At 41.5% G+C, this 25,897-nt stretch overlaps 1 protein-coding gene across 1 annotated transcript in view; it reads left to right on the top strand.

Annotated features, from left to right (window-relative positions):
* LOC306934901 (polycystin-1-like protein 2) overlaps nucleotides 1–25,897 on the top strand; it is a gene marked incomplete at its 5' end in the record, with an annotated part of 63,483 nt that extends 37,586 nt beyond the window's left edge. Inside the window, 17 exons of the mRNA XM_079517711.1 lie at nucleotides 2,229–2,375; nucleotides 3,152–3,351; nucleotides 3,685–3,983; nucleotides 4,276–4,519; nucleotides 6,146–6,374; nucleotides 7,264–7,483; nucleotides 7,763–7,856; nucleotides 9,735–9,863; nucleotides 10,467–10,652; nucleotides 11,754–12,081; nucleotides 13,296–13,429; nucleotides 14,261–14,388; nucleotides 15,225–15,385; nucleotides 15,830–16,040; nucleotides 23,534–23,635; nucleotides 25,193–25,324; nucleotides 25,715–25,897. Coding sequence (XP_079373837.1) covers nucleotides 2,229–2,375; nucleotides 3,152–3,351; nucleotides 3,685–3,983; nucleotides 4,276–4,519; nucleotides 6,146–6,374; nucleotides 7,264–7,483; nucleotides 7,763–7,856; nucleotides 9,735–9,863; nucleotides 10,467–10,652; nucleotides 11,754–12,081; nucleotides 13,296–13,429; nucleotides 14,261–14,388; nucleotides 15,225–15,385; nucleotides 15,830–16,040; nucleotides 23,534–23,635; nucleotides 25,193–25,324; nucleotides 25,715–25,894 — 3,124 coding nt within the window. The 3' untranslated portion in view covers nucleotides 25,895–25,897. The remainder of the gene's footprint in view (nucleotides 1–2,228; nucleotides 2,376–3,151; nucleotides 3,352–3,684; nucleotides 3,984–4,275; nucleotides 4,520–6,145; nucleotides 6,375–7,263; nucleotides 7,484–7,762; nucleotides 7,857–9,734; nucleotides 9,864–10,466; nucleotides 10,653–11,753; nucleotides 12,082–13,295; nucleotides 13,430–14,260; nucleotides 14,389–15,224; nucleotides 15,386–15,829; nucleotides 16,041–23,533; nucleotides 23,636–25,192; nucleotides 25,325–25,714) is intronic.

Raw genomic sequence — 25,897 nt, 5'->3', positions numbered from 1 at the left:
GCGATGTTGGTCACAGAATGACTTGCCGTTTCCTATCTATACTCTGTTTCACTCACTAGTTTCACTACACGGTCACGCTCGAGTTGTTCTTGTTCCTGACTCGATATCCTGGCGTGGGAACCGTGGGTTGAACCCCCGCTGCAGGGGCGGCAGTGCCTCAGGGGTAGAGTGGCTGGATGGTAACCGCAAGGTTGCCAGTTAGAACCCGGGCTCCCCCAGAGTTAGTGTCGAAGTGTCCTTGAGCAAGACACTGAACCCCTAATTGCTCCTGATGTGCTGGTTGCTGCCTTGCATGGTTTCTGCCGCCATCGGTGTATGAATGTGTGTGTGACTGGGTGAATGTAATGCACAATCTATGTAAAGCGCCTTGGATAAAGGCGCTATATAAATGCACCATTTACCATTTACTGGCATAGTCCTCTCACATAATCCTGCTCACACGGAGCTCTCTGGACACAACCTCACTTCTCGCTCTCTGCCTTCAGACTGACACCAGCCATTTGAAGTCCCTAGGCCCGCCCCAAGTCATTAGCGCAGCGGTGCTCATCAGGCGATCAGGGAGACGTTCAGGAACACAATTACTAAATACACTCAGACGTATACAAAGGGAGAAGCATTAACACAACAGCACAATAAGACAATAAGACAGACAATAATGACAGAAGGGAAACAATATTACTGATTTACAAGTAAATAAGGCCATTATGTAACACAAAAAAAAAAAAGGTGACCCCTGTCACACACACAGGGGTCAGCACACTCCCCCTCTCTCTCTCTCTGCTGGTGTTCTCTCGTATTGCTATTATTTATATAGAGCAGAGCACAATTGGGCTGACGATCATTTTAAGCCTGGCTGGCACTGCTCCAGTTAATCACTCACCAAAAATTGAGGCCCGGCCCGGCCCTAAAAAATACCATAATGTTAGGCCTGAAGCCCGATAAAGCCCCCCCCCAAAAAAGAATGCCACTTTAATGGCTAGCGCAGCGGCGTGCGCCGTGGTTCAGTGTGTGTCTGTGTGAGAATGGACTTATCCCCGAAATAAAGGATTTATGTAACTCACATTAGACTGTTAATGTTCCATTTCCATATCATTCTAATGGATTCCAGTGGTGGTGAGTAGCCTAGCTCCCCTTAGTTTCCTCTGAATTGAAGCAGCTATGTCCAAGACTCCGTCCCCGTTCGGTGTCCAAAAGAACAAACATAGTCTACAAAGTTTACAAACCATCCACGCACCACTCATGGCGTGTCTCGACAGCTTATTATTTTAAATTGGGCACATATAACGAGGCACGCCGCCGCACCGAGGGACGGCGGTCTAATACTAATCATTTTGGAAATCAAATAGCCTGTAGCCTGCAGTGGACTGTAACATTGTGTAGTCATCATACTACAGAATTATATAATTTATATGGATCGGTTGGTTTGGTGACTATATGACGTTGATTAGGCCTAATGATTAGGTTATTCATCGCAGCCAGCTGGGTTTAACGAGAAAGCTCAGTGCAACTGCAACATGACGAAAACCTGACGCTTCAGCTATCTTGTGATAATCCGATTGATTTTATAAAACATTTAGCATATGAACTGAAGCTCATTTGGTGCGCCGCAAACCTGAGGCCAGCCAGCAGTATAAACAACCACCCCACCGTTCACTTCTCTCTGCTCATGCCTGCGCGCAGTCAGTAGGTATGCGTGCTGCCGAGCTCGAGTCTGACTGAAATGCCAGCGTGCTGCGCCAAGCCCCCCGCCTCCACTCCTCCGTCTTCCTCCTGTCACAATTAAGTGATAGCGCAGCCCTCTTCATAATAAATACGTACTTGTAGGCTATAGCCTACACATTGCACAAATAACATAATTGCTATTTTTATTATAATAACATTCTTAGAAAAAAGGAGAAAAAGAGAAAGAAAAAAGAAAAAATCACTGAGCCCGAGGCTCGGCCCGGCCCGACTAATTAGCATAACTTTTGGGCCCGGCCCGAAAACGTCGGTTCGGGTCGGTACCGGTCGGGCCAGGTCGGGTTCGTGCAGAGTTTGAGAACTTTATAAACTTGAGTGAGACTTCTAATAAACAGCATGAATTTGGGAAAACTGAAAAACTAGTTTTCTCATTCCCTTCATATTCCCTTCATCCCGACAGACAGACACCATATTGCTCTTACTTCATATACTTGGGGCAGGGTTTCTATATGATCAACACATCTGACACATGTGCGTTTTTTCCTCAGGTATGTGAGCAGGATCATGGTGCAGGATTTACAGACAGAGCAGAAATGGACTTTTCTGTGCAACTCCTGGCTGGGCATAGACATAGGCGATTGCGTGCTTGATAGGATTTTCCCTGTTGCTACGGAGATCGATTTGAAGAAGTTCAGGTGAGTGATAGTCCTCTCACGCACGCACGCATGCACATTAGGTGTATACTGTATCAGTACGTACTGCTTTATGTTATGTACTGTATGTTTTCTCTGTATGACCAATGTTGGCTTAATTTGTTTCTTAACAGCCCTAGCATCCCTATTCTAGGGGGAACATCCACCAAAAATAGTATGTAATACTAATGTATTTTGGCCAAAGAGACTTGATGTATATCTACTGTGTATAGGTAGAGGATCAGGTAGAGCCCAGGGGGACTCCATTCGACTAAGTATAGGGTTTATGTGGTTATGTTTGTGGGGCTGTCTAGAGTTATACGGGATATAGACTACATAATATTAAGTGTATTATGTGTATATGGGTTATCAATATACTACATGTTCTTTTCTAATTTAAAGGACGACGTTACTCTTCATTACTACATTGGCCAAGTTTTAAGACACTCCCTTGTGCATTAACTTGAACACACCGTGTTCTTTCTCTTTTGGAAGAAATAAAAAGCTCTGAATTATCGCATGCAGTGAGGAATTTTGCTGCTTCAAATGACTATATGTTATGCCTGATTATCTGATCTGTGATTTGCAAAGGACACATTGTAATGCACCATTTTATTGCACATCCACCAAGTGTGGAAATTCTCCTAACTCTAACAAAAGTAAAACGCTCGCTTCCAGGAAGTGCATACAATTGCTTTTCATCGTACTGTACCTACTTTCTATTCAGTTGCGCCATGTGTTCCAAATCACACAACCAATTTTTGTGACAATTTCCCCAGCAATTTGTTCTTCATGAAGACAACCAAGGACTTCAGTGACAGCCACCTGTGGTTCTCTGTGATCAGTCGCCCCCCCGGCAGCCCTTTCACCTGCGTTCAGAGAGTGTCTTGTTGCTTCTCCCTCCTCCTCTGCACAATGCTGACCAGCATCATGTTCTCCGGAATCCCCACTGACCCGTCTGAGCAGACCATGGATCTGGGTACAGAGAACAGTGCAGTTAAACCAGGGGACATGCTGGGTTTCACTCAGTCAGTAGCGAGATTCTTGTGGCAAACATTTTTTTAACTCTTCGCTTCGTCCGTCGCCTGCTGCCACATATATATCATTTTGGGGGTCCTTGACATGAAAAAGTTTGAGCACACTGATAGGCCTATACGTTTTTCAGAAAACTGTTCGAAGACATTTGTAGAAATGTCATAATGGGTTATAGCTCTAATGGGTAATTGATTTCATGTATGTATGTATGTATGTAAATGCAGTATGTTTGTATGTGTATGTAAGTACAGTACGTATCTATGTGTTGTGATTACAGGTCATTTCGAGTTCACATGGCAACAGTTCATGGTCGGAATCCAAAGTTCACTCATCATGTTTCCAGTCAATCTAATCATAGTGAGCATCTTCAGAAACACTCGTCCTCGAGAAACGTCTTGTTGTAAGTCCCCACCAGACGCCACTAAGCAGGAGAACATTCTGCCAAACCAGGTCACTGAAACGTCTTGTTGTAAGTCCCCACCAGACGCCACTAAGCAGGAGAACATTCTGCCAAACCAGGTCACTCACGTCTCCTTAGTGGAAGTCAAGGATATCTCTCTAGACACCATCGTCAAGGTAAAGATCAGTGGTGGAAAAAGTACTCAAATGTTTTACTAAGTAAAAGTATCAATACTGCAATATAGAAATACTCCGTTTACAAGTAAAAGTCAAGGAATTCAAAATATACTAAAAGTACAAAAAGTATTGGTATAAAAATTTACAAAAGTAAAAGTACTCTTTATGCAGAATGTCCCACTTCACAAGTTTCCAAGTGTATACAAATCCTTCGAAAATAGCCGCTCACAAGTTGAAAATAGCCGCTCACAAGTTGAAAATAGCCGCTCACATGCTCACAATGTTTTCTCAGGATGTCACAAGAATTGCCCTCTTGCTCTCTAAGACTGTGAAAAGCAACCTCCCGATAGAGTCCGACTTTGGGCCCGGGCAGCAGGTCGACATCAATACTGTTCTCTCTGTGGTGGAAGACTTCATCAAACAGCATAACAAAAAGAACAATTCCACTGCCAGCACTGAGGCCACTGGGGGATCTCACGCTCTAATTGTAGAGCCACAGCCTCCAGATGTGAAAGCTGCATTCTGGAGAAACACACGTACGTATATACACATTCTACTAGTTTTGCCTTTATTTCTTTTTTAAATCTCAATTTGGCACTTCAATTGCCACTATTCTCTAGAGGTTATACTAGTTTCTGCAGTTTTGTTTGTTAAGAACGTGTCATTCAAAGTAATTAGCTCACTTATTTGGAAAAAATACTGCATGATCCGTCTAATTACTCCCTGAGGGGGTTTGTACCCACATGCATAGTTCTGAGTTTATTATCCTGCTAATATCCAGGTTGGTCACTTATCAACAATTAAAATATATGAATAAGTAATATTTATTCTTAAGGCAAAACGCTCCTTGAATAGAAACTTTGCGTTGGCATTATCTTCATCAATCTAGGAAATGTCCGTCTTTTACACACTGTTTTGTTTTGTTTGTAAATACATCAAAGATGCAATTATAATCCAGATAAAGCCTTGGCCTGGAAGAGAGGTCATCAGGTGGACCCCAACCTTCTTAGAGTGTTTCGACCCTTAATACCACAACACTCCAGTTTGGCGGGAGTGATTGGTCATATCACTGCCCCTCTCATCCAGGCTTCCAGCTATTGTCCTTTCTCTATGCCAGAGCCAACAGGAGGCTCCATCTGCCTTGTGTGTTCTTTGCAAGCACTTAGAGGTCTCTAGGACTGCCTCCTGCCTAGGGTCCTCCTACATCTCACCAGACTATGGGCTCCATTTTCGTCACCGCTAAATCCCTTATCCCTAAACTTCTTTGCCTTTTTTTACTATTTTGAAAAACATTTTTGAATAGTTCAGCTAGCCTCTACATTGACACGGTGTGAGCTTGTAGACTGGCCATTTTAACTATTCAAAAATGTTTTGCAAAGTAGTAAAAAAAAAAGGCAAAGAAGTTTAGGGATAAGGGGTTTAGCGGTGACGAAAATGGAGCCCTATAAGTCTGTGCGGTGTGCATGCATCCGTTCTTGTCCAAACTTGGCCTTACTCTGGTGTTTTTGAGTCAAGGTGGGTTGTTTGAGCCTTCTCTGCGTCTGTGTCACTGTCGTTGTTGTTGCCGTTTAATCTGTCCTAGTGAGTCTCTCTTCCTCCCCTCCTCTCGGGAGACTGGGGGTATAGAGGTTATGCGCATGCATAAAGTAAATGGGAAATCGTTTAACATCATTCAATGCAATCAGATTGACTTTTCTGTTTGGATATATGGGCTATCAAGGCCAGAAAAGTAGTTTTTTGCCACTCAGTAGGCGTTCCCGCATAACTTCCGTGTATGATGATGATGTCACGCGCATACCCTCTATTGCTCATTTGTACGATCTGTAGCTTGCGTGGTGCATGCCCTCTTGCGAGTGCTGCAACAGCGGTTGCACCATACATACTACTGTACGCAAACCTTTATCACCAGCACATGCATGTTATGTTTCCCCAGAAGGGGGCAAGATATTTCAATCTGTTGTTTTTTAGAAGAGCTTGTAGTTAATGTTGGGTTACATATAATAATACATATTATAATGGCTAGGCAGATCTACTGTAGATAGATACAATACATATAAAGCCTAGAATGAGCATTACAGTCATTATTAAATAATTGGTGCACAAAATAATAATCTTGGAGTAGGAGTAGTTACTTAGTGTCAATTTAAAAAATGTGTTTACAGACACCAGCCCTGAGAAGATTGCAGATGGTGTTCCGAAAAGGAGCAACAAGATCCAGTATCTGTACAGACAGCTGTGTCACATAGACCAGGAGCTGAGTGTGCTGGGTTCTCGTGGGTTCCCTGAACCAGACGGCTACACGGAGGCTGTGGAGAAGGTCCAAGGAATGAAGGGCCTTCTGCAGGATCAGCTCCTGTCGTCCAGTCTCACAGACCCGGACCAACACACTCAGTACAGAACGATTTTACATACTAGCAGAGCAGATATGTACAGCAATAGAATAATCGTGATGCTCGTGACTTAATTTAAATTCAAATGGAAAAGTTTTATTCCAAGTTCCTCCAAGTATTCCAAGTTCCTCCACCATGGCCCGTAGCACTTGCCCTAGCCTAGCCCCTTAGATAGCACTTTATGTAGACTTAGATAGTATTTTAAACAGACCTATAGCTTGTTACGTAGACAGCACTAGAATTGCATTTTATGTAGTCATAGCACTTTATAGTACACATAATAAATAGTACAATATATATAATATAGTATAGTATAGTTTACATAGATACTCCACTGTTACGTTCTTAGTTTACGCATGATTCATGATAACTACTTTTTATATGTGTGATGTATGCCATGTTTTTGTTATTGCTTAATGTAAGTCGCTCTGGATTAAGAGAGTCTGCTAAATGCCTAAATTGTAAATTGTAAGTTATATAATTCCTTCTGAGGATTGATACATTTTTAATCTTAAGGGATCCCTGCTGGCTAATAACACATATGCCTTAAACATTATACTTGCCCTCAATAACTATAATTAAAAATTAAAAACACCTTAAATATTTTCTTAGTAATAGTTAATCTTTCACTCAATAGGGAAAACTCCTGTCGCAAACTATGATGTCATTGGTGTCATTTGGTTTCTCCCCGACAGCAGAGATAGTAGGCCTACTGTACGTGTACTGCAACACGTAAGATACTGTATACATTGTATGTCCCTTTGAAGAGTAGCCTAGTAGTCTAAACCTCCTGTGAAAGGAAAGCACAAGGTTTGCGTATACCTAAAAACTGCTTAATACAATGTGTAGTAACTGTACAGTTAATGTTCTTATTGATAATGTGCTCCCAGCTCCGCTTTCACCAAAGGTAAAAAGAGGAAATGCTGTGAAGGAGGGCTACCCTGGTGGTTTGTGTTTGTCGGCTGGCTCCTGGTGATCGCGAGCAGCTGTGTGTCGGGATTCTTCACAATGCTGTACGGGTTGAAATTTGGGAAGCCCCGCTCTGTGAGCTGGTTAATATCCATGGTGGTCTCCTTTTTTGAGAGTCTCCTCGTGACTCAACCGCTAAAGGTGAGATGTGCAAATGCATGTACCTTGTCTACTTGATGAAGACACTATAAATGAAGGTAGTGCATATCCATGATGTGGAAGAAATGTTAACTGACTCACCACACAATATTTCATAAAACCTATGATACCGATTTTATATATGTATATACTGTATATATATAATTTGTCTTGAAGTAAAATTCATGTTAAACCTTTTTGCAGCAAAACAACATTCAGTTTGTCCTGTTCTGGCATAATTCAATGCAGAGACAACATGTCCCTGTGTGCCTCTTGTTTCAGGTTTTATGCCTGGCAGTGTTTGTTGCTCTTGTACTCAAGAAAGTGGAAGAGGACGATAAAGAGGAAGTTGTTATAGAAAATAACAGAAAGCCAGGTATATATGCGATACTGTAAATAAAAAGTATAAGTGGAAGTAAAGTGCAGTGTTTTTGGTGTGTGTGTGTGCGTGTGTGTGTGTGTGTGTGTGTGTGTGCGCGTGTGCGTGGCTGCGAGCGTATGTGCGTGTGTGTTTTACACAAATTCGGCTGTAGAAAGATGTGTGTTTTTTACACGCTAGAGAAAGTAGAAAATTCTGTAGATTGATTGGTATTTTTTTCATTTGAGGACCTGAATAGCTGGGTAGTTATTATGCATAGCCTTATTGGAGTATATGGCATACTGTCCACTGTTCTGAAGGACAGGTGGCTTTGTTATTTTTACATCTCTCGCCAATTTAGTCATTATGCAAATCCCGTGGGTCCGACCGACTCGATACCGGGCACTGCACTCCCTGCGGGGGTGTGGAACACGTGTGTCGAATGTGAAGTCGGTGGGGAAAACAGTTCTCGAGTTACGTGCATTACAACCGTACACACGCACGCACGCACACACAGAGATGTGACGCATTTATAGTAGGATTTCTCCCGATTTCTCCCAATAGAGGGAATAGGACAGGTGGTTCTTTTATTTTTTTGTTCTTTTTACATTTCCCCCCCAATTTTGTAATTATTTATCGTGTAGACCCATGTCAGTCACTGCCACTGCCAAATATGGAGACTGAGAGAGTAGGGTATTGAGTGACATGCAGCAAATGGTCCGGCCGACCGTGAACTCAATTGCGAGTCCATTTGGTTCCATTTGTACACTCTCAGAGGCTCTGAGTCAGAGGCCCTCATTTATCAAAGCCGCGTACGCCAAAATATGGGTGCACGCCGGAATTACCGCAATTTTCGGCATTTATCATTTGCGCAAAACCTTGAACTTGAACGTGAGCCAGGACAAAAAACACGTCAGGTCGGGAGCTGTCGTAGGCTTTGTGCTGTTTTTCTGTCGTAGAAAGGCGGAGCAGCATTGTTTGACCAGCTGAGAGGCTGCCACAGGCATCGAAACATATGTATTCACTTCTAAAATGTTAATATAAAACTGTATGGGCTACATGTAAAAAAAAAAAGAAAAAAAGGAATAGGCCTACATCAACGATGTGTCTTTGTGTCATATGAAATTGGTAGGAGATTACCAACTTTACAAGCAATTAAAATCGCGCAATTAAAACAATGTTGCAAGTTTAGATGCTTAAGCCATTTAAACAGTGTTTTGCATGAGCGCATATTATGCGAGGATTTGCACTGCCTGTGCTGGAACCCCCCCCCCCCCCCCCCCCTTCTCGAGTTACATCTCATCGTTTTAAGGATAAACCCGACGCGTCGCTCGAATGCCAAATGTGCCGTGCCAGCGCAAGTGCAGGGGACGGTGTCATGGACGGACCACAGTGATAGAGATAGACAGACAGGACAGGAGAGGAGAGGAGATGCAAAACAGCAGCGTGTGTGTGCACCTATTTGTTATTTAATTCATGGTTCACATGCAGGTTCAGGTTTTCGTTCACTAATATATCTTGTAGGCTATATTAAATTAATAAATACTTAATATAGGCTACAACTAACAACACACAGCAGGCACGTAGCGTGGATCAAATGATTGACTGGGCAAATTAGCATGAGGGGGGAGGGGGGGGGGGGTAGCGCAGTTTCACTGTAACGGGTGCAGAGGAACAAACTATTCTTCCCAGTTTTGGAACCAAATGGACACTCATTCGGTTCCATTTGTACACTCAGAGTTACAGATCTGTTATGGTCATTCAGGGTATGTCTTTATATGCTTCTGGTCATTTTGTATGTCTGTGGCAAAAAATACATTTCAACAAAAATGTCCAACACGAGCCAACATGGCGATGACCCCTGCACATCATGACTATGATACTCTTGACACACAGGTGATTGTAAGATGGTCAGAAGAAGGGATAGCAGATTCTACAAGCCGCCACCTCTGGTGGACATCGAAAAGATGAGAATTAACATGATAAAGGAGCAGAAAGCCTTCGCTCTCATCAAGGAGATTCTCAGTACGTACGTCCAGTAGGCCTACACACTTTGTGGTTTGTTCCAAGTATCAAAATGTACCTAAAGTAACAAAAGTAGAAAGTACTCAATGCAGAATGACCGGTTTCAAGTTTTCAAATGAATACAAATATTTTGAAAATAGCAGATCTACCAGCTCACAATGTGTCGCATCGCAACGCATTGTGAGCTTGTCGATCAGAGGTCTTCATCGGTCAGAGTCTATACTCTACTAGACGGCTATTTTCAAATGGCCATAATGTGGGCTGAAGTAGTTAATATACGTTTTGTAATAATACTCAAAATCTGCAAAGTAACTAGTAACTAAAGTTTTCACTGAATTGTAGTGAAGTACAAGTACAATATTTGCCTCCGAGATGTAGTGGAGTAGAAGTAAAAGTATGGGAAATTGGAAATACTCAAGTAAAGTACAAATACAAATTCAGGACGGGAACCCCTTTTGGTGTTTTAATTATGGGGGTCAGCAGCCAATTAGGCTACATATATTTGTGGGGGTCCTTGACATGGGGGGGGGGTTCCAAATCACTGAATGCTCTTTAAGTACAGTACTTGTATTTAGTTACTTTCCACCACTGGTTGTGTTGCAGCTTACGTGGGCTTCATGTGGATGCTGCTGCTGGTGGCGTACGGACAGAGAGACCCCAACGCTTTCTTCTTGACCAGACACATTCGGCAGAGCTTCAGTAAAGGCATCTCAGACAGCATGACTCTCCAAGACATTTTCACCTGGGCTAACACTTCTCTACTCGAGAATCTGTTTGGCACTTATCCAGGTAAGAAATGGCATTCAGAAAAGTGACCACATACCTGCAAGTTTGTCCATAATGAGACTAAGATATGAAGAGCTTTCTTTCTTTCTTTCTTTCTTTCTTTCTTTCTTTCTTTCTTTCTGGGGAAGCATGCAAATAAATAATTATATTGACATTGACAATGAAAGATAATTGGCATGTGCTATACTGTCCTTCAAAGCCAAAGTCCACTAACAAAATGTTTATTTGTCTCAAAGGTCAAATCAGACGTCATATTGGGGGATAAACTATTTCTAGTTTATGTGTACTAGTTTAATGCCTTTTTTATTTTTTATTCTTTGCCTACTTTAATACTGCAGCTTGACTTTGACATTAGAAAAGAAAACTCACATACTAGTATGATTGTTGTAGCGACTACTTGTAGCGATATGAGGCTGAGCTGTCGGCAGGAACTGTATAACGTTGTTAATGACAAAGTTAATACGACAGAATAGCAAGGTCCAAAATGTACTGAAAAGGTTGATAAACGAAATGTAAACGTAGGTACACTATAAACGCAAAAACAGCCAAAACAGAAAATATTGAGTCTAGAGCTCACCCACATTCTCTCACTGAATGCCCACTGACCCAGACACACAGCTGACATAACTAAAGGTGATTAGCAGACACACAGCAGGAGCTCATGAATCAGGTAGGAACGTAGGAGGTACACTATAAACGTAAACAGCCAAAACAGAAAATATTGAGCCTAGAGCTCACCCACATTCTCTCACTGAATGCCCACTGACCCAGACACACAGCTGACATAACTAAAGGTGATTAGCAGACACACAGCAGGAGCTCATGAATCAGGTAGGAATGTAGGTACACTATAAACGTAAACAGCCAAAACAGAAAATATTGAGCCTAGAGCTCACCCACATTCTCTCACTGAATGCCCACTGACCCAGACACACAGCTGACATAACTAAAGGTGATTAGCAGACACACAGCAGGAGCTCATGAATCAGGTAGGAAGTGGGACATCAAAACCAAGCGTTGGAAAAACTATAAACAAAAATAAAATCAACAAACAAAATGTATATTTTGGCTCCTACAATGAATATATTATGATTCTGACTGCAGGATTCATCACAGATGGGAACTCCAAGCTGGTGGGCAGTGCCCGTCTTCGTCAAGTGAGGGTGAAGCGGAGCGCTTGCCGTATTGCCAAGTCCATGAAAGAGCATGTGCATGATTGTCATGCTCACTATTCATGGGAAGCAGAGGACATGGGATCCTACGGCTTAGGCTGGAACCGCTCTGTGCATGATGATGCCTCACAGAGCCGTCCCACTCCCTGGGAGTACCAGACGCAGTCTCAACTCAGAGCCTATCCTATCTGGGGATACGCGCTATACAGAGGAGGCGGTTTTGCTGCAGATCTTGGTCCTGACTTGCAAAATGCCAGCAGGTGCTGTAGGCTTGCTGGTTAATTAAAAGTGTTGAAGGTTTAATAGAGGCTATGCGCATGATGTCATCATCATCATACCCAGACGGTTTAATAGAGGCTATGCGCATGATGTCATCATCATCATACCCAGAAGGTTTAATAGAGGCTATGCGCATGATATCATCATCATCATACCCAGAAGGTTTAATAGAGGCTATGCGCATGATGTCATCATCATCATACCCAGAAGGTTTAATAGAGGCTATGCGCATGATATCATCATCATCATACCCAGAAGGTTTAATAGAGGCTATGCGCATGATATCATCATCATCATACCCAGACGTTTCTGGCCTTGACAGCCCACACACACAAACAGAAAAGTCTTATCTTTTGCATTAAACAACGTTAAAGGGATAGTTCAGATTTTTTGAACTTAAGTTGTATGAAATACTTGCCATTAATATAGTGGTTGCAACTGTATTAATTGATTGCCCGAGTCCTGTGGTGGGAGTTCTGCTCTGGTTTTGGTGAAATATCAAGTAGTTCCGGTCATTTTGTGGGGGGCACTGGGGGCCACGCAGTAAAAGTAAATGAATCCACAAAACTAACGTAATTTGTATTGTTGACCTATTTCTAAAATATTAGTGCAACTTCCGTTCTTTTTTTACCCCTCTATCACACAGAACTATGTTTTTTGTGTCCATATCACTACGCCCAAAAAATAGTTCCATGTGATAAAGGGGTCAAAGTTGAACGAAAGTCGCGCTAATATTTTAGAAATAGGTCAACAATACAAATTACGTTCGTTTTGTGGATTCATTTACTTTTACTGCGTGGCCCCAGTGCCCCCCACAAAATGACCGGAACTACTTAATATTGACCAAAACCAGAGCAGAACTCCCACCATGGGACTCGGGCAATCAATTAATACAGTTGCAACCACTATATTAAGTATTTCATACAACTTAAGTTAAAAAAATCTGAACTATCCCTTTAAACTCACTTTGCCACTTGATTTTCCACTCACTTATGCATGCGCATACCCTCTCTATTATTATTGATGCAAAGTTTAGATCATGTTTCTATAGTATAGAAATACAATTCGTTTTTTCCTATACAAAAGAATCATGACTGTCGATATAAGGTTTATAAGGTTTTGAGCTGTGAAAAGTTTCATCTGCCATTGAGTGTGTGTGTGTGTGTGTGTGTGTCCATGTCTAATGTGTCTACAGCAACCTGCAGTACCTATTCCAAAACACCTGGCTGGATGCGTACACAAGGGCAGTCTTTGTTCAGTTTACAGTGTACAATGCCAACGTCAACCTATTTTGCATCGTCACACTCATGCTGGAGACCATGGCGATCGGTACAACTGAGCACTTTCAACATGCAGTTTGTGTACAACTTAAACAACTCAACAATGCTTTACTCAGTAAATCCCCTATAGTGAAATGTGATCTGCATGAATTGAATGATTTATTATTTGCCAGAAACGCGCTTAAACACACTTTTTCTATAAATGGAAGCCATTGTGTTGACGGTGACACAGTAATGAGAAGTTCTCATATTATGTTCTCAGAACATGTACTAAAAGAACTAGGGCTGCATGATATGGACAAAATGTTATATCTTTTTTTTATGCCAAATATTGCGATATCGATACGATAAACCTTTGGAAACTCTTTTCTTAATTCTTATTGGCTTTCCATATGTTGTTTGGTTGTATTCCACGTATTCGTGTCGTAAAATCGGGGCGTTTCAAGGAATATTTAAGGGCGTGTTATTTAAATGACGGTCGTTTAAGACGTGACATTTATCAAAGCTCTGAACAAAAAGTTCAGCTGTTTACGATCACTTCACAAATGCCGTGCCGACGGGACCGTACGCCGGCAGAATTTACACTCCATTCATAAATGAGGGCCATTGTGTTCCCACACTTGTTATTTAATATTAGTGTAGCAACAATGAAAACTAGCATGGATGGGATGTTGCTGGCTTTAGAAGTGGACGATATATCGATATATCAATGATATATTGACATATCGCAATACCGTTGCCTTTTTGCGATACTTATATTGTGCATGTTCATACCTCGATAACGATACGATAACGATTTATTGTGCAGCCTTAAAATGAACCTACTCTACATGTGATAACATTTCTATTTCTATGCTATTTCTGAATCTGGATTATAAAGGAGCATTCCAGTTCCGCAGCGAGCTGCAAAATGTCCGTCTCTACACTGCCCCTGGTGGCCTCCACGTTTTTGTCATGGCCGCTGAGGTCATTTACATACTGTTTATCCTATACTACATGTTTCTTCAGGTAAGCATTAACCACTTGAATGGTATGCCTATAGTATATACATACCAGAAAAGCACATACAATTATATTTCTTAAATTAATTCAGATGCAGTGAAAGCCGTCTAAAATTGGACAAATAAATCAATCTGACAATGGGAGAACAGATAATGGGCTCCATTTTCGTCATCGCTAAACCCCTTATCCCTAAACTTATATGCCATATTTTACTATATTGAAAAACATTTTAAAATAGTTCAACTAGCTGATCTACATCGACACGTTGTGAGCTTTTAGATCGGTTATTTGAACTATTTAAAAAGGTTTTTCAAAATAGTAAAAAACAGCAAATAAGCTTAGGGATAAGGGGTAAGGGGTGTCACAAGATATAGCCCTATAATATACAATGCTGTATATAATAACCTCAAAACCTGAGTCTTGTCATGCAGTGCCAGCACGTGATTCTCTCAGAGACTTGCTGCAATTATTCCAGGAGAAAATGTGTGATTAATACTTAAGGGGCCATCCTCCCAATAAAGTTCTGAAAGTTCTGAAAGTCCCAGTTTTGGGCATGTCTTTGTAGGTGTATAATGTAAAACAAAATCTTTCAAACATTTTGAAAATAATGTAGCCAACAAGCTTACAAGTACAACACGGAACACGTCACAGCTAATTTATTTTCAAAAGATGCAATATCACAAGGTTTCTGCCTGACTGTGACAATATACAATGATGTACACATTACACAAAATTGGATCATTTTGCACAAGCTATTCCATGCAGCGCAGTGGGATATTAGTATCGCAATGCAAGGCTAATTCCATTCCTGGCTGCTTTCCCATCCATCCATCTCCTGACAGGGCAAGTTAATGAAGCAGCAGAGATGGACTTACTTCAAGAGCAAGTGGAACTTGCTTGAGTTGGTTATCATTGCCCTCAGCTGGAGTGTCCTGTCTCTCTTAATCAAAAGGCATCTGTTGGGAAACCGGGAATTAAACTACTACCAAAACCACAAAGACCAGTAAGAATCATTTAACTTTGATTTAATCAAATATCGCAATTTATTTTATGTCAGAAAGACTGACTGGTGTTATCTGGCTGCATTGAAGCATATTATTCACCTTTTCATTGTTTATAATTGTTTTAAAATTTGAGTATTAAAAAAAATCTAAGTAACTTGGGGGAAAATATCTAAAAAACAGTCGTGATATCGAATCGCAACAATCGTTGAATCACAGAATCGCAATATAAATCGAATCGGCACCCTAGGTGTCGATATCGTATTGAATCGGGAGGTAAGTTAATCGACCAATCCCACCCCTAATAGACAGACCCTTTTATAGACGGCTATCACCTGATGAAATAATGTATTACACATTACTCAAGAGAGCTTGAAGAGTCGCTATTTTTGCTGAATGTTCTTGAAACATTTTCTTTTTTCATTATTGTTTTTTGCTGCATATAGATTTGCCAACTTCCAAGACACAGCCATGGCTGACTCAGTGCTGGGGCATGTGATCGCCGTCCTGGTTCTCTTCGCCACCATCAAACTGTGGCACCTGCTTCGACTGAACCCCAAGTTGAACTTGATCACGGCCACACTGCAGCGTGCCTGGACCGACATCTCAGGCTTTCTGATGGTTATGGCCATCATGTGTGTTGCCTACTCTGTTGCCGTGAGTTTGTGTATTATTTTCTTTTCCTTAAACGGTTGTTCTCATCCTGCTTTCAGGGTTCTTTTTCTGTCTTCTCTTTGGGTTAACAACAGCAGGGCTGTAGCCACTGAGTGACTGAGTACTGCAGTTTCACAGCCAATGGCGCAAAAGTGTTGGGAGTAAATCATGATGCTTGGTTTCAGTCAGCCAGCCTGGACTGGTGTGGAATCTCGATGTGTGCGTGTCGCCTGGAGCAAGAGAAAGGAACAAAGAAAAACCTGCGATGTTGATCTCATGACATTCCGCATTTATTTGTTAAGCACAGAAGTCAGGTCGTAACAGAACATGCATATACAAAAGTACACGCCTTGGTCTGTCTCTTATTAGCCTCCGGTCCAAAGTGAGACTAAGTCGATACAGCCCTGAATGTTGACATTACATGGTATTATATACACAAGATTCGCCGTCCCCCAAGAAGTCCCTCCCCTCTCTGGGCATAAACACTTCCTGACTTCTAACCAATGAGGTCTGAGCCTGGCTTCCTGTTAGAGGCGGGCATCTTCATCATTCTAGACAAAGGGCAAGTCTCATGGTAAACATTTGTTCCATTGGTGAAATGAGAATACTTTTAACGGAGCAAGAAATATACAGTCCTAAAAATACGTTTATCTTTATTCTATAGTAACAGAAGAGTGTTTTAAGACATTTTAAGAAAGTAAATCCAACATGAATGTTTTAAAGTCATTGCATTAGACCCAAGCCGAAATAAGACACTGCAGTAAAACTAGCCGTCTGCTTCACACCTTCTGTGGGCTTCAAAGGAACTTAGAACAAAAGTATTTGCATTCTATCCTTGTAAGGTGTTGCTAGCTTCAGACATTAACAATAGCCCCTTTTGGTCCCGCTCGTTAGTGTAAACATACCTTATTCATGGTAACTTGGAGTCGTCAGTCTACTAAAATCACCACTTTGTAACTGTCCAATTTTAACATTGTTTAGCATTGCTCAAGTAGAATATATGCTTATATGATTCATAATTTACCACATTCCCCCTTTGACAGACTCAGTCTGTCACTATGAACTATGAATCATAATTTGGACCAAAATATTAAAACTTTAAAAATCTTTTTTTTCCCTTCCTCTCTTCAAAACCTTTACATTTTCCAAGGTCCCCCCTGGGCGCTCTAAAAACATCAAACTGAAATTAAACAAACAATAAGCAATAATTCGAACCTCCATCGTATCATTCTGCCATGTCCGCTAAAGTATCACAGACATGGGAGACTTGAAAACATGATCAAAGCTAAAATCGAATGACACATCAATGATGACCAACAAACTAATTTTGAACCATAATTGCAGTCCGCCCTCACCATTCATAATTGGAAAGCTAGAATACAATTAAGACTCAAATAGAAACACAACATCCGTCGTGATTCATCAAAAGTCACCAAACAATAATACCTGTAAAACGAAAGTAAATACATTCAAAATCAAAAAAATTACCAATTAGGAAAACCGATTTAAAACCAACCAACACTTAATCCCATAACCCTGAACTCTGTCAACCCATTGCATTAGTAAAAGTAGAACAAAATATGAAAACAAACACAAAATCATACCAAATAATACAGTAATACTTTTCTTTTTTTTCCCAAAGTTCGATGCAAATCCCACGTCGATGGTCCACGCGCTTTAGACTCCTTTTTTTTAGACTAAAATATAAACGCAGATGAATCCTGGCTTCGGACGGCCATGAACATCCCAAGGGACGTGTAATCAACAAGAATGTGGAACGATGATCTTCATTTCGAACGAATACTCCCCATCCATGTAGCTTTGCATATTTCTGAGCAATCAGGAAGCTGGGTGACTAAAAGACTGTATACCAGCTTTAGACACAGATGGCGTGCAGCGTGTAGAAGTGACCTGGTGATTTGAACTGAAGATTGATGTCGTCTGACACCTGGTGCAGACGTCCGTACTCCATAGATGACGTAGTATTGGCAACAAAATCTTCTGGTTAACCGCTTAGCAGCTGCAGGATGCCCTGTAGATGTTGACCACTGTTGTGTAGAGGAGAGCAGAACTCGCCTTCGGCACAGGTGTCAATATCGACATGACGTCGGATGTCCACTGGTACACTGGCATACTCCAAACTGGGTCACTGCAACTGTTTTTTTTTTCTCCGTCATCCTCCTGTTTAGAAATATAAAATAGAAACTCCACACCAAGATTTAGAGTAGACATTCTTTTGCAAAACACAACCATGCATTGAAATATTTGGTTCACACATGTTAGTATTGACTACTCAGTGTTACTTACAAAGTCCTAAAAAAAATCATCTACTCATATTAAAATCAAATTGTTCCTTGTACTCTCTTGTCTCGCCAACTCCTGATAAATTTAACAATGTAGACTCATTTTTCGTTTGCCTTATTAATGCAATGGTCGTTTCTTGAACAACCAAATTACTTCTATACATGAATAATGCATCCTAAATTAGACTGCACATTTGTTGACAATAGTCATTTCTCCAAGCAATTATAAGCCACAATAAGTTTAAAACTCATTGCATGTTCCCTCTAAACAAAAGTAATTTATCGTGACACTCTGACTCCTCATAAGATGTTATACATTTTTAAAGAATTTAATCAAACTGCATTGAGTGCAATCTGAAAAAATACCCCTCATTATCAATTTGACCTTTATCTGATTAACCAATACCCTCCCCCCTTCTGACACTCAAAATAGAGTGACAGAATTTACACACGCATACTGATTGTGTCAAAACGTCATAACAGCTTCCTGCCACAACCCATGTCCAATGTCCATGTTTCTTTACTCCAAACCGTAGCCTACAGAAAAGCATAAACCACGAACACCCATACCAATGTTGAGACAGAAGGAAGGAAACAGAAAGTATTCAGAAATTGCACACCCCAAACAGGGGAAAAAAATCGTTAACCCGCCCGCCCGCCACCACATCACCAGGAAATAGGTTGTTCCCCCATAGAGTCCAAAGTCAATGGAAGCATCCCGCGCAAAATAGGACAGACTCACTGTGATACTTGTTGATGGGCTGCAGTGATGAGAGTCCTTGTGACAGCCGAACTTCACTGTGGGTCACGTGATGGTGAAGGCCGCGGAGGACAGCTTCGCATCGACAGAGCGGACCCAAGTCCCCACTGCCTTCCAGATACTGCCGCTGCTACTGGCAAGCCCTGATGTTGAAAAGGGGAAAAACTGGGTCCAGGCCCGTCACAAAACCTTGACAGATGTAACACACTGCCACACGAGAAGCAACCCGTATAGTTATGTGGCAGAGGACCACGCTGGCAGGCCCCAGGAGAAACAGCGTGATCGCCGGGTCCCATGAGCCTTGCATCCTGTGAGCCACGGAGATGTTGTACTGGTCCCCCCGGTGGGAAAAAATCCCTCAAGTCCACCGGTGAACGCTCACCCAGGTCAATAACGAGCACCGCCTCCACACCTGAAAGTTCGTCCAAGCGTGCTGTCAACACACGCTTAAAAATGATATTAGAAGGATGGGCAGCCTGCACCTCAAGAATCAAGTTAGACCTCTTCCTGCGAACGCAGTCCAACCTTTCCTGGAGGACCCGGATCACTCGTTGTCCAGATGTTTCTCCAACTCCAGGACCTCCATCCGCACCCACTGCATCGCTTCTGCCGTTGCCGGAAGAGTCATCTCCATCAGAAGCATGGACCCCCCCATTAGGGAGCGGTGGCACAACCAAAGCGTCATCCTGGGCATTCAACATTTTAGAAAGACTTTTTGCATATGCCTTACAAACCCTTTTACCTTTGAACAGGCAGAAACACACCCCGTTTTCTGAAAGAGAACACAGGTTTTTAAAGAACCCCACACAACAGTTTCCACTGTTAAAACAATTAGTTGACAACAAAAATAATCATGCAAAAAAAATAATGAAACGCCACCAGTCACCACATTAATCCAGGAATTGTCCGTTAGTCAGAGAAAAGAAATGCATGCACTAAAAACCATATGCTAACTGTATCTATAACTCTATATCTGTATCTATAAAACTATGAGAAAATTTGAAACAACCGAATGGTTTTCCCAAAAGGAATAGTGAAAATGAACAACCCTTAAGAGGATATTCAGGAAGCCAACCAAAATGGAACAATAAGTAAATATCAAATTATGTTTACCAAATGTAATTCACTGACAATTAGCAATTTATGACCGAGACAAACCTAATTTATCCCAACCGTCAATTAAGAATAGTGAAAAAAGACCTGATATGTACACAAAGCGATACTCACTAGTTTCCCTCGACAGACCTCCAAACTGAAAAATAAAACAAAACATTATTTCCATACAATACCTGTAGAAAGAAAAGAATTTAAACTACTCACCATTAAATGTTTTTTTTTTTTTTTAAACTGAGCCATTCCGAAAGTACAAAACACTAATAGATATGTAACACTGAGTGTAACAACGGAGATATAGATAAAAGAAAGAACAAATGATCCCATTACATTAACGACTGGCGGGCCCTGTAAAAAACAAAATGGCCCCCACATCCACACAAAACACAAAACGTTTGCCTAAAAACGGAAACAACAACACAAATAGGTCTAAAACATGTGTCTGTATTTGCAGTCTCAACACACAACAAAAGATTCACCACGGTCACACAATAGCCGGGTTTGTAAATTGGACCAGCCAGAAAACAAACATCCATTGGGCGTACGTCCCAAATGCTATTGTACCCCCCTAAAAAACCCTCCAGTCGCACGCAGAGACTACAAAACCACAAACCCATATGAAGACTAAAACAAAGCATCGAAATACTAAAAAAAACAAAAAAAAAACAAGACAGGCCCATCACAAATAAACAAACATCAAAGATAACCCCAACAACCATAAAGGCATAAAACTATCCTTAACCATCCCACCATCACTAACCACTGACATTCCTCAACTTACACACAAACACACAAACAACCCCCATTCAGTCACCCACCATTCAACAACCACCCACCACTTTCCCGCCGAAAATCCCCGAACAAAGAGACAGCCAAAGAATAACATGGCCGCACACAAAGGAGAGAAAAAAAATGGCGCCTTACAAACAAACAAAGGAATTCCTTCAAGCACACACACACCCATCCCCAACAAACACCCCAGATCCAACAAAACAAACCTATTCTTTAACAATTACAAACTATCCACCAAACCAAATATCAACATGAAAACATACTTTTAAGAATGCACATAATGCACGAAAAACCCTCCCTTACAAAGGAAAAATATTAACACAGTAACCATCTCACACCCTTATCTCCGCCTCTCTGTAAAATCTGAGAAATATTCACTCCCAAACAAACCCATGGACAATTCTCAGCTACAGAAATGCCATTTTGACAGACCTCTGCACCAGGACATATTCAAACACAACTTTAAATTAAAATGTAGATAAACAACGTCCCTTCAGCGCGTCGTCGACGGGTGGGACTACGATAAAAGTTGATAAGCCTATCAACCGGATCTACGTCAAAACCCCGTCGCTCACAGACGCATCTGCCCTAACCAACCGACCATTCGTGACCCAGATTCCCACCCTGTAAGCCCCTTTTTCAGACGGAAAAAAAGAAACCCAGTAAAAATGTTTACCCAGTACCACGTACCACGCAAAATAATTACGACCCACCGTTAACAGCGCATCTCCGGCCGCAGCCACCAGGATATTCACAAACCAAATTCACGGCTTTTAAACAAAGTATAGACACTACTCACCCTATTAGACCGTGCCTAAAAATAGCAAAAATAATAAAACATACAGTTGTTCCGATCAGTTAAAAACGACCCCTTCTTGTGTCCAATAAAGCATCGAGTCTATGAAGGTGAACAATAAACGATCAATTAACCCTACCATTAAATTCCTCGCCGCAGAAAATAGAAATAACACGAAATGTCCCATCACACGCTATTCCAGTCCATTTTACGACGCTTTACGACAGCCGGCCTACGCGCGTACGGTAAACTTGTCGCAAAGAGAAACACACACAGTCAAGCGTGCACCAAAACAGATGAAACATGACTAAAAAAATAAACCCCTATTTAAAACGGACCACGTGATCAGTCCACGGGAAAAAAATAAATAAATAAACGGGCAGACAAAGGAAAAAACGCCCGGTTTGTTTTGTCGCGACCGGAAACAAACATCACCAGATCTCCCTGTGCTACACCTCCCAAGCTCCCATCGACACGACACACACTGCCAAAACTCCCAAATATATAACGTAACTCACCCATCGCCTATTAGACTGAAAAATCTGGTCCACCGGTTCTCATTGCCTGAAGCAAAGATATATTGCCTCAAAAACACCGGATTTCGACGCCACTTTGTGGAATCTCGATGTGTGTGTGTCGCCTGGAGCAAGAGAAAGGAACAAAGAAAAACCTGCGATGTTGATCTCATGACATTCCGCATTTATTTGTTAAGCACAGAAGTCAGGTCGTAACAGAACATGCATATACAAAAGTACACGCCTTGGTCTGTCTCTTATTAGCCTCCGGTCCAAAGTGAGACTAAGTCGATACAGCCCTGAATGTTGACATTACATGGTATTATATACACAAGATTCGCCGTCCCCCAAGAAGTCCCTCCCCTCTCTGGGCATAAACACTTCCTGACTTCTAACCAATGAGGTCTGAGCCTGGCTTCCTGTTAGAGGCGGGCATTTCTAGACAAAGGGCAAGTCTCATGGTAAACATTTGTTCCATTGGTGAAATGAGAATACTTTTAACGGAGCAAGAATTATACAGTCCTAAAAATACGTTTATCTTTATTCTATAGTAACAGAAGAGTGTTTTAAGACATTTTAAGAAAGTAAATCCAACATGAATGTTTTAAAGTCATTGCATTAGACCCAAGCCGAAATAAGACACTGCAGTAAAACTAGCCGTCTGCTTCACACCTTCTGTGGGCTTCAAAGGAACTTAGAACAAAAGTATTTGCATTCTATCCTTGTAAGGTGTTGCTAGCTTCAGACATTAACAATAGCCCCTTTTGGTCCCGCTCGTTAGTGTAAACATACCTTATTCATGGTAACTTGGAGTCGTCAGTCTACTAAAATCACCACTTTGTAACTGTCCAATTTTAACATTGTTTAGCATTGCTCAAGTAGAATATATGCTTATATGATTCATAATTTACCACACTGGCATGACCAAACATCTGTGGAATTAAAGTTATGGAATTAAAGTTTGCTATATCTGCCTAAGGTTGTACTTTTACTGCTCCCTGCATGTCACATATTAATTGAAAGCTCTCCAGCTACTGTTTTTGATCTTATTTGGTGTTGCTCCATGCCTTAGAGAATTACCTTTGGCTGTGCCAATTTGTTTCATGGTTTCACTTATCTCATGGGTGCACGTCACTTTGAAGTCCTGTATAACTTCAAAGTGACGTTTATCCACACTGTTAAATATTTCACATGTTTTCAACATTGTATTTCTCTAGTGCAATTTGCTGTATGGATGGAAGTTGGCTTCATATAGGACTTTCATGGACGCTGTTCTGACCATGATCAGTTTGCAGCTGGGCATCTTCAATTATGAGGAGGTCAGTGAGGTTTTTATTACGGACGAATAGTTTTCATATCCAGTAGCCCCCCCCCCCCCCCCCCCGGGCACTGCACTCCCTGTGGGGGTGTGGAACGCGTGTGTCGAATGTGAAGTCGGTGGGGCAAACGGTTCTCGAGTTACGTGCATTACAACCATACACACACACGCACGCACGCAGACACACACACAAAGACGTGGCGCATTTATAGTAGGATTGGTATTATTATGCAGCCAATGTGTCCTAAATTTGAAGCGCCATGGCAACCCCACACCTGTCAATTGATTACTTAACCAGTCCACTTTTCACAGTTTGCACTCTTTAGACACAGGCAGACAGACTACAGAGATCTCCATGATAGACAGATACAGAGATCTCCATGTGGGACACAGACAGACAGTTAAAATGGGTGCTATGACAATGGGTATTGCATAAAACAGAGATCTCCATATACAGTATGGGCCCAAAAGGGACACAGGCAGACAGTTAAAATGGGTTCTATGACAACGGGTATTATTAGGTTCCCAAGTTGCATCGTTCTCAAGTAGGCCGGTGGTCAACGGGCACGTACAGGTCTAGTTAAACAATAAAAGAAAGAGAGATTGGCTAGGCCTATTAAAAAATAAAAGAAAGAAAATCCCAATATGGCTTAAGTGGTTATATAAAAATGCATTTGTGTTTATAATATATTATTTGTGTATAAGGTAAATGTTCTCAAATATTTAACCAAATCAAGTTAGGAAATGTTGCACTTTGTGACTAAATTTCAGTCAAAACATCAGTAATCGTGGTCTAGGTCTCGGTAGCCTGAGCTAACGCTAGACCTTTCTGGCCTAGATGGGAGGGCCGCGGCTCAGATTTACGCACCCCCACCATTGGTTCACCGATCTGTCCGTCAGCCCCGGTCTCTCCTCCCCCCCAGTGCAGCACTGTTATTGTGTCGACCAGAAGCAGAAACCACTGGTTGCTGGAGTATACCATTCTAACGGACTGTCAAAGTTATTTCCACAGAGTCGGCACACGTTGGTTTTTTTCTTAGATGGTGTGGTGGGTTCTTTAGCCATTCTCCTCATTTTCCTTGCATAGCCTCGTTTGAAGTTCCACTGGTAATGATTTCCTCACTGTGTTATTTTGACGGGTGCACGTACACCGCTCAGAGCCCTGACGTCACATAATTTGAAGCGACGCCTACGCGGAAGGGTTGACTCCCACGTTTAGGCCAGTGCAGCCCATGCGTAAATCCAGGCTTTCATTTTTCGCGCAGACGAAATGAAAGCCTGGGTATCGAGGCTAAGGTCTCGGTATCGAACCCAAAAATCTGGCACTGGTCTGCTCTAATGTTTACATCTCCCACTGGACTCAGCTCATATCGATGTGTACTTGTGTAGTTGTGGAGTGAGGTGGAGGTTTCTTTTCTATGTTATTCTTTGAAGAACTTGCTATCGGTGTTTTAATATTTTAGTCAGCGTACAGACAGTACACTGAGTGGATGTTCATTTGACCAAGGTAGTCGGTATAATCAGCTCAGATGAATTGACGCTGATACTTCCTTAACAGGTTCTGAACAACAGTCCAGTGCTCGGGGCATTGCTCATTGGATCATGCATCGTGTTCATGACCTTTGTGGTACTCAACCTCCTCATCTCTGTCATCCTTGTAGCATTTACCCAGGAGCAGCTGCATCACAAGGTAGTTTTATTGTAATGATATATTATTTAGAAAAAATATATATATTTACTAGTGTACCAGTACTAACTGTTATGAAGATATCATCATATATAATGTATTTTTCTTCTGTCATTGAAAATTCTGAACTGAGTATCAAACTGAATTACTGTTTGGATCAAATATCATCCCAACAATTATTTGCAAACTAAAATCCCCATACAGTCTTCCAAATGTCTCATACCTTTCTGCTGGATATGTGCCTAATTTTCTTTCTTTCTTCTTTCTCAAGTTTGGGTTTGAAATGTAGTGAAGTCAAAAGTACAATATTTGAAGACCTATAATTACTGTCCTCTAGACTAGTCCTCAAGCACCACTTGGATCTGTTGAGTATGTCTTTCTCCTGTTCCCCAGCCCTCAGAGGAGGAGGAGATTGTGGACCTGATGTTGATGAAGATTTGCAGTTTCTTTGGGATCAGATGTAAAGAGCTAAGTCACAACACCACCAGCCCTGAGGGGAGTGGCAGCTCTGACTCAGCGTTTAATAATGACAAAATGATCCTCAATAACAATGCTATTGACTTAACCACTTAAACC

The sequence above is a fragment of the Electrona antarctica genome (assembly GCF_951216825.1).
Source record: "Electrona antarctica genome assembly, chromosome: 13".
Lineage (NCBI taxonomy): Eukaryota > Metazoa > Chordata > Actinopteri > Myctophiformes > Myctophidae > Electrona > Electrona antarctica.
The sequence above is the reverse complement of the archived record's forward strand: the minus strand, read 5'-3'. Positions and strand labels throughout refer to the sequence as shown.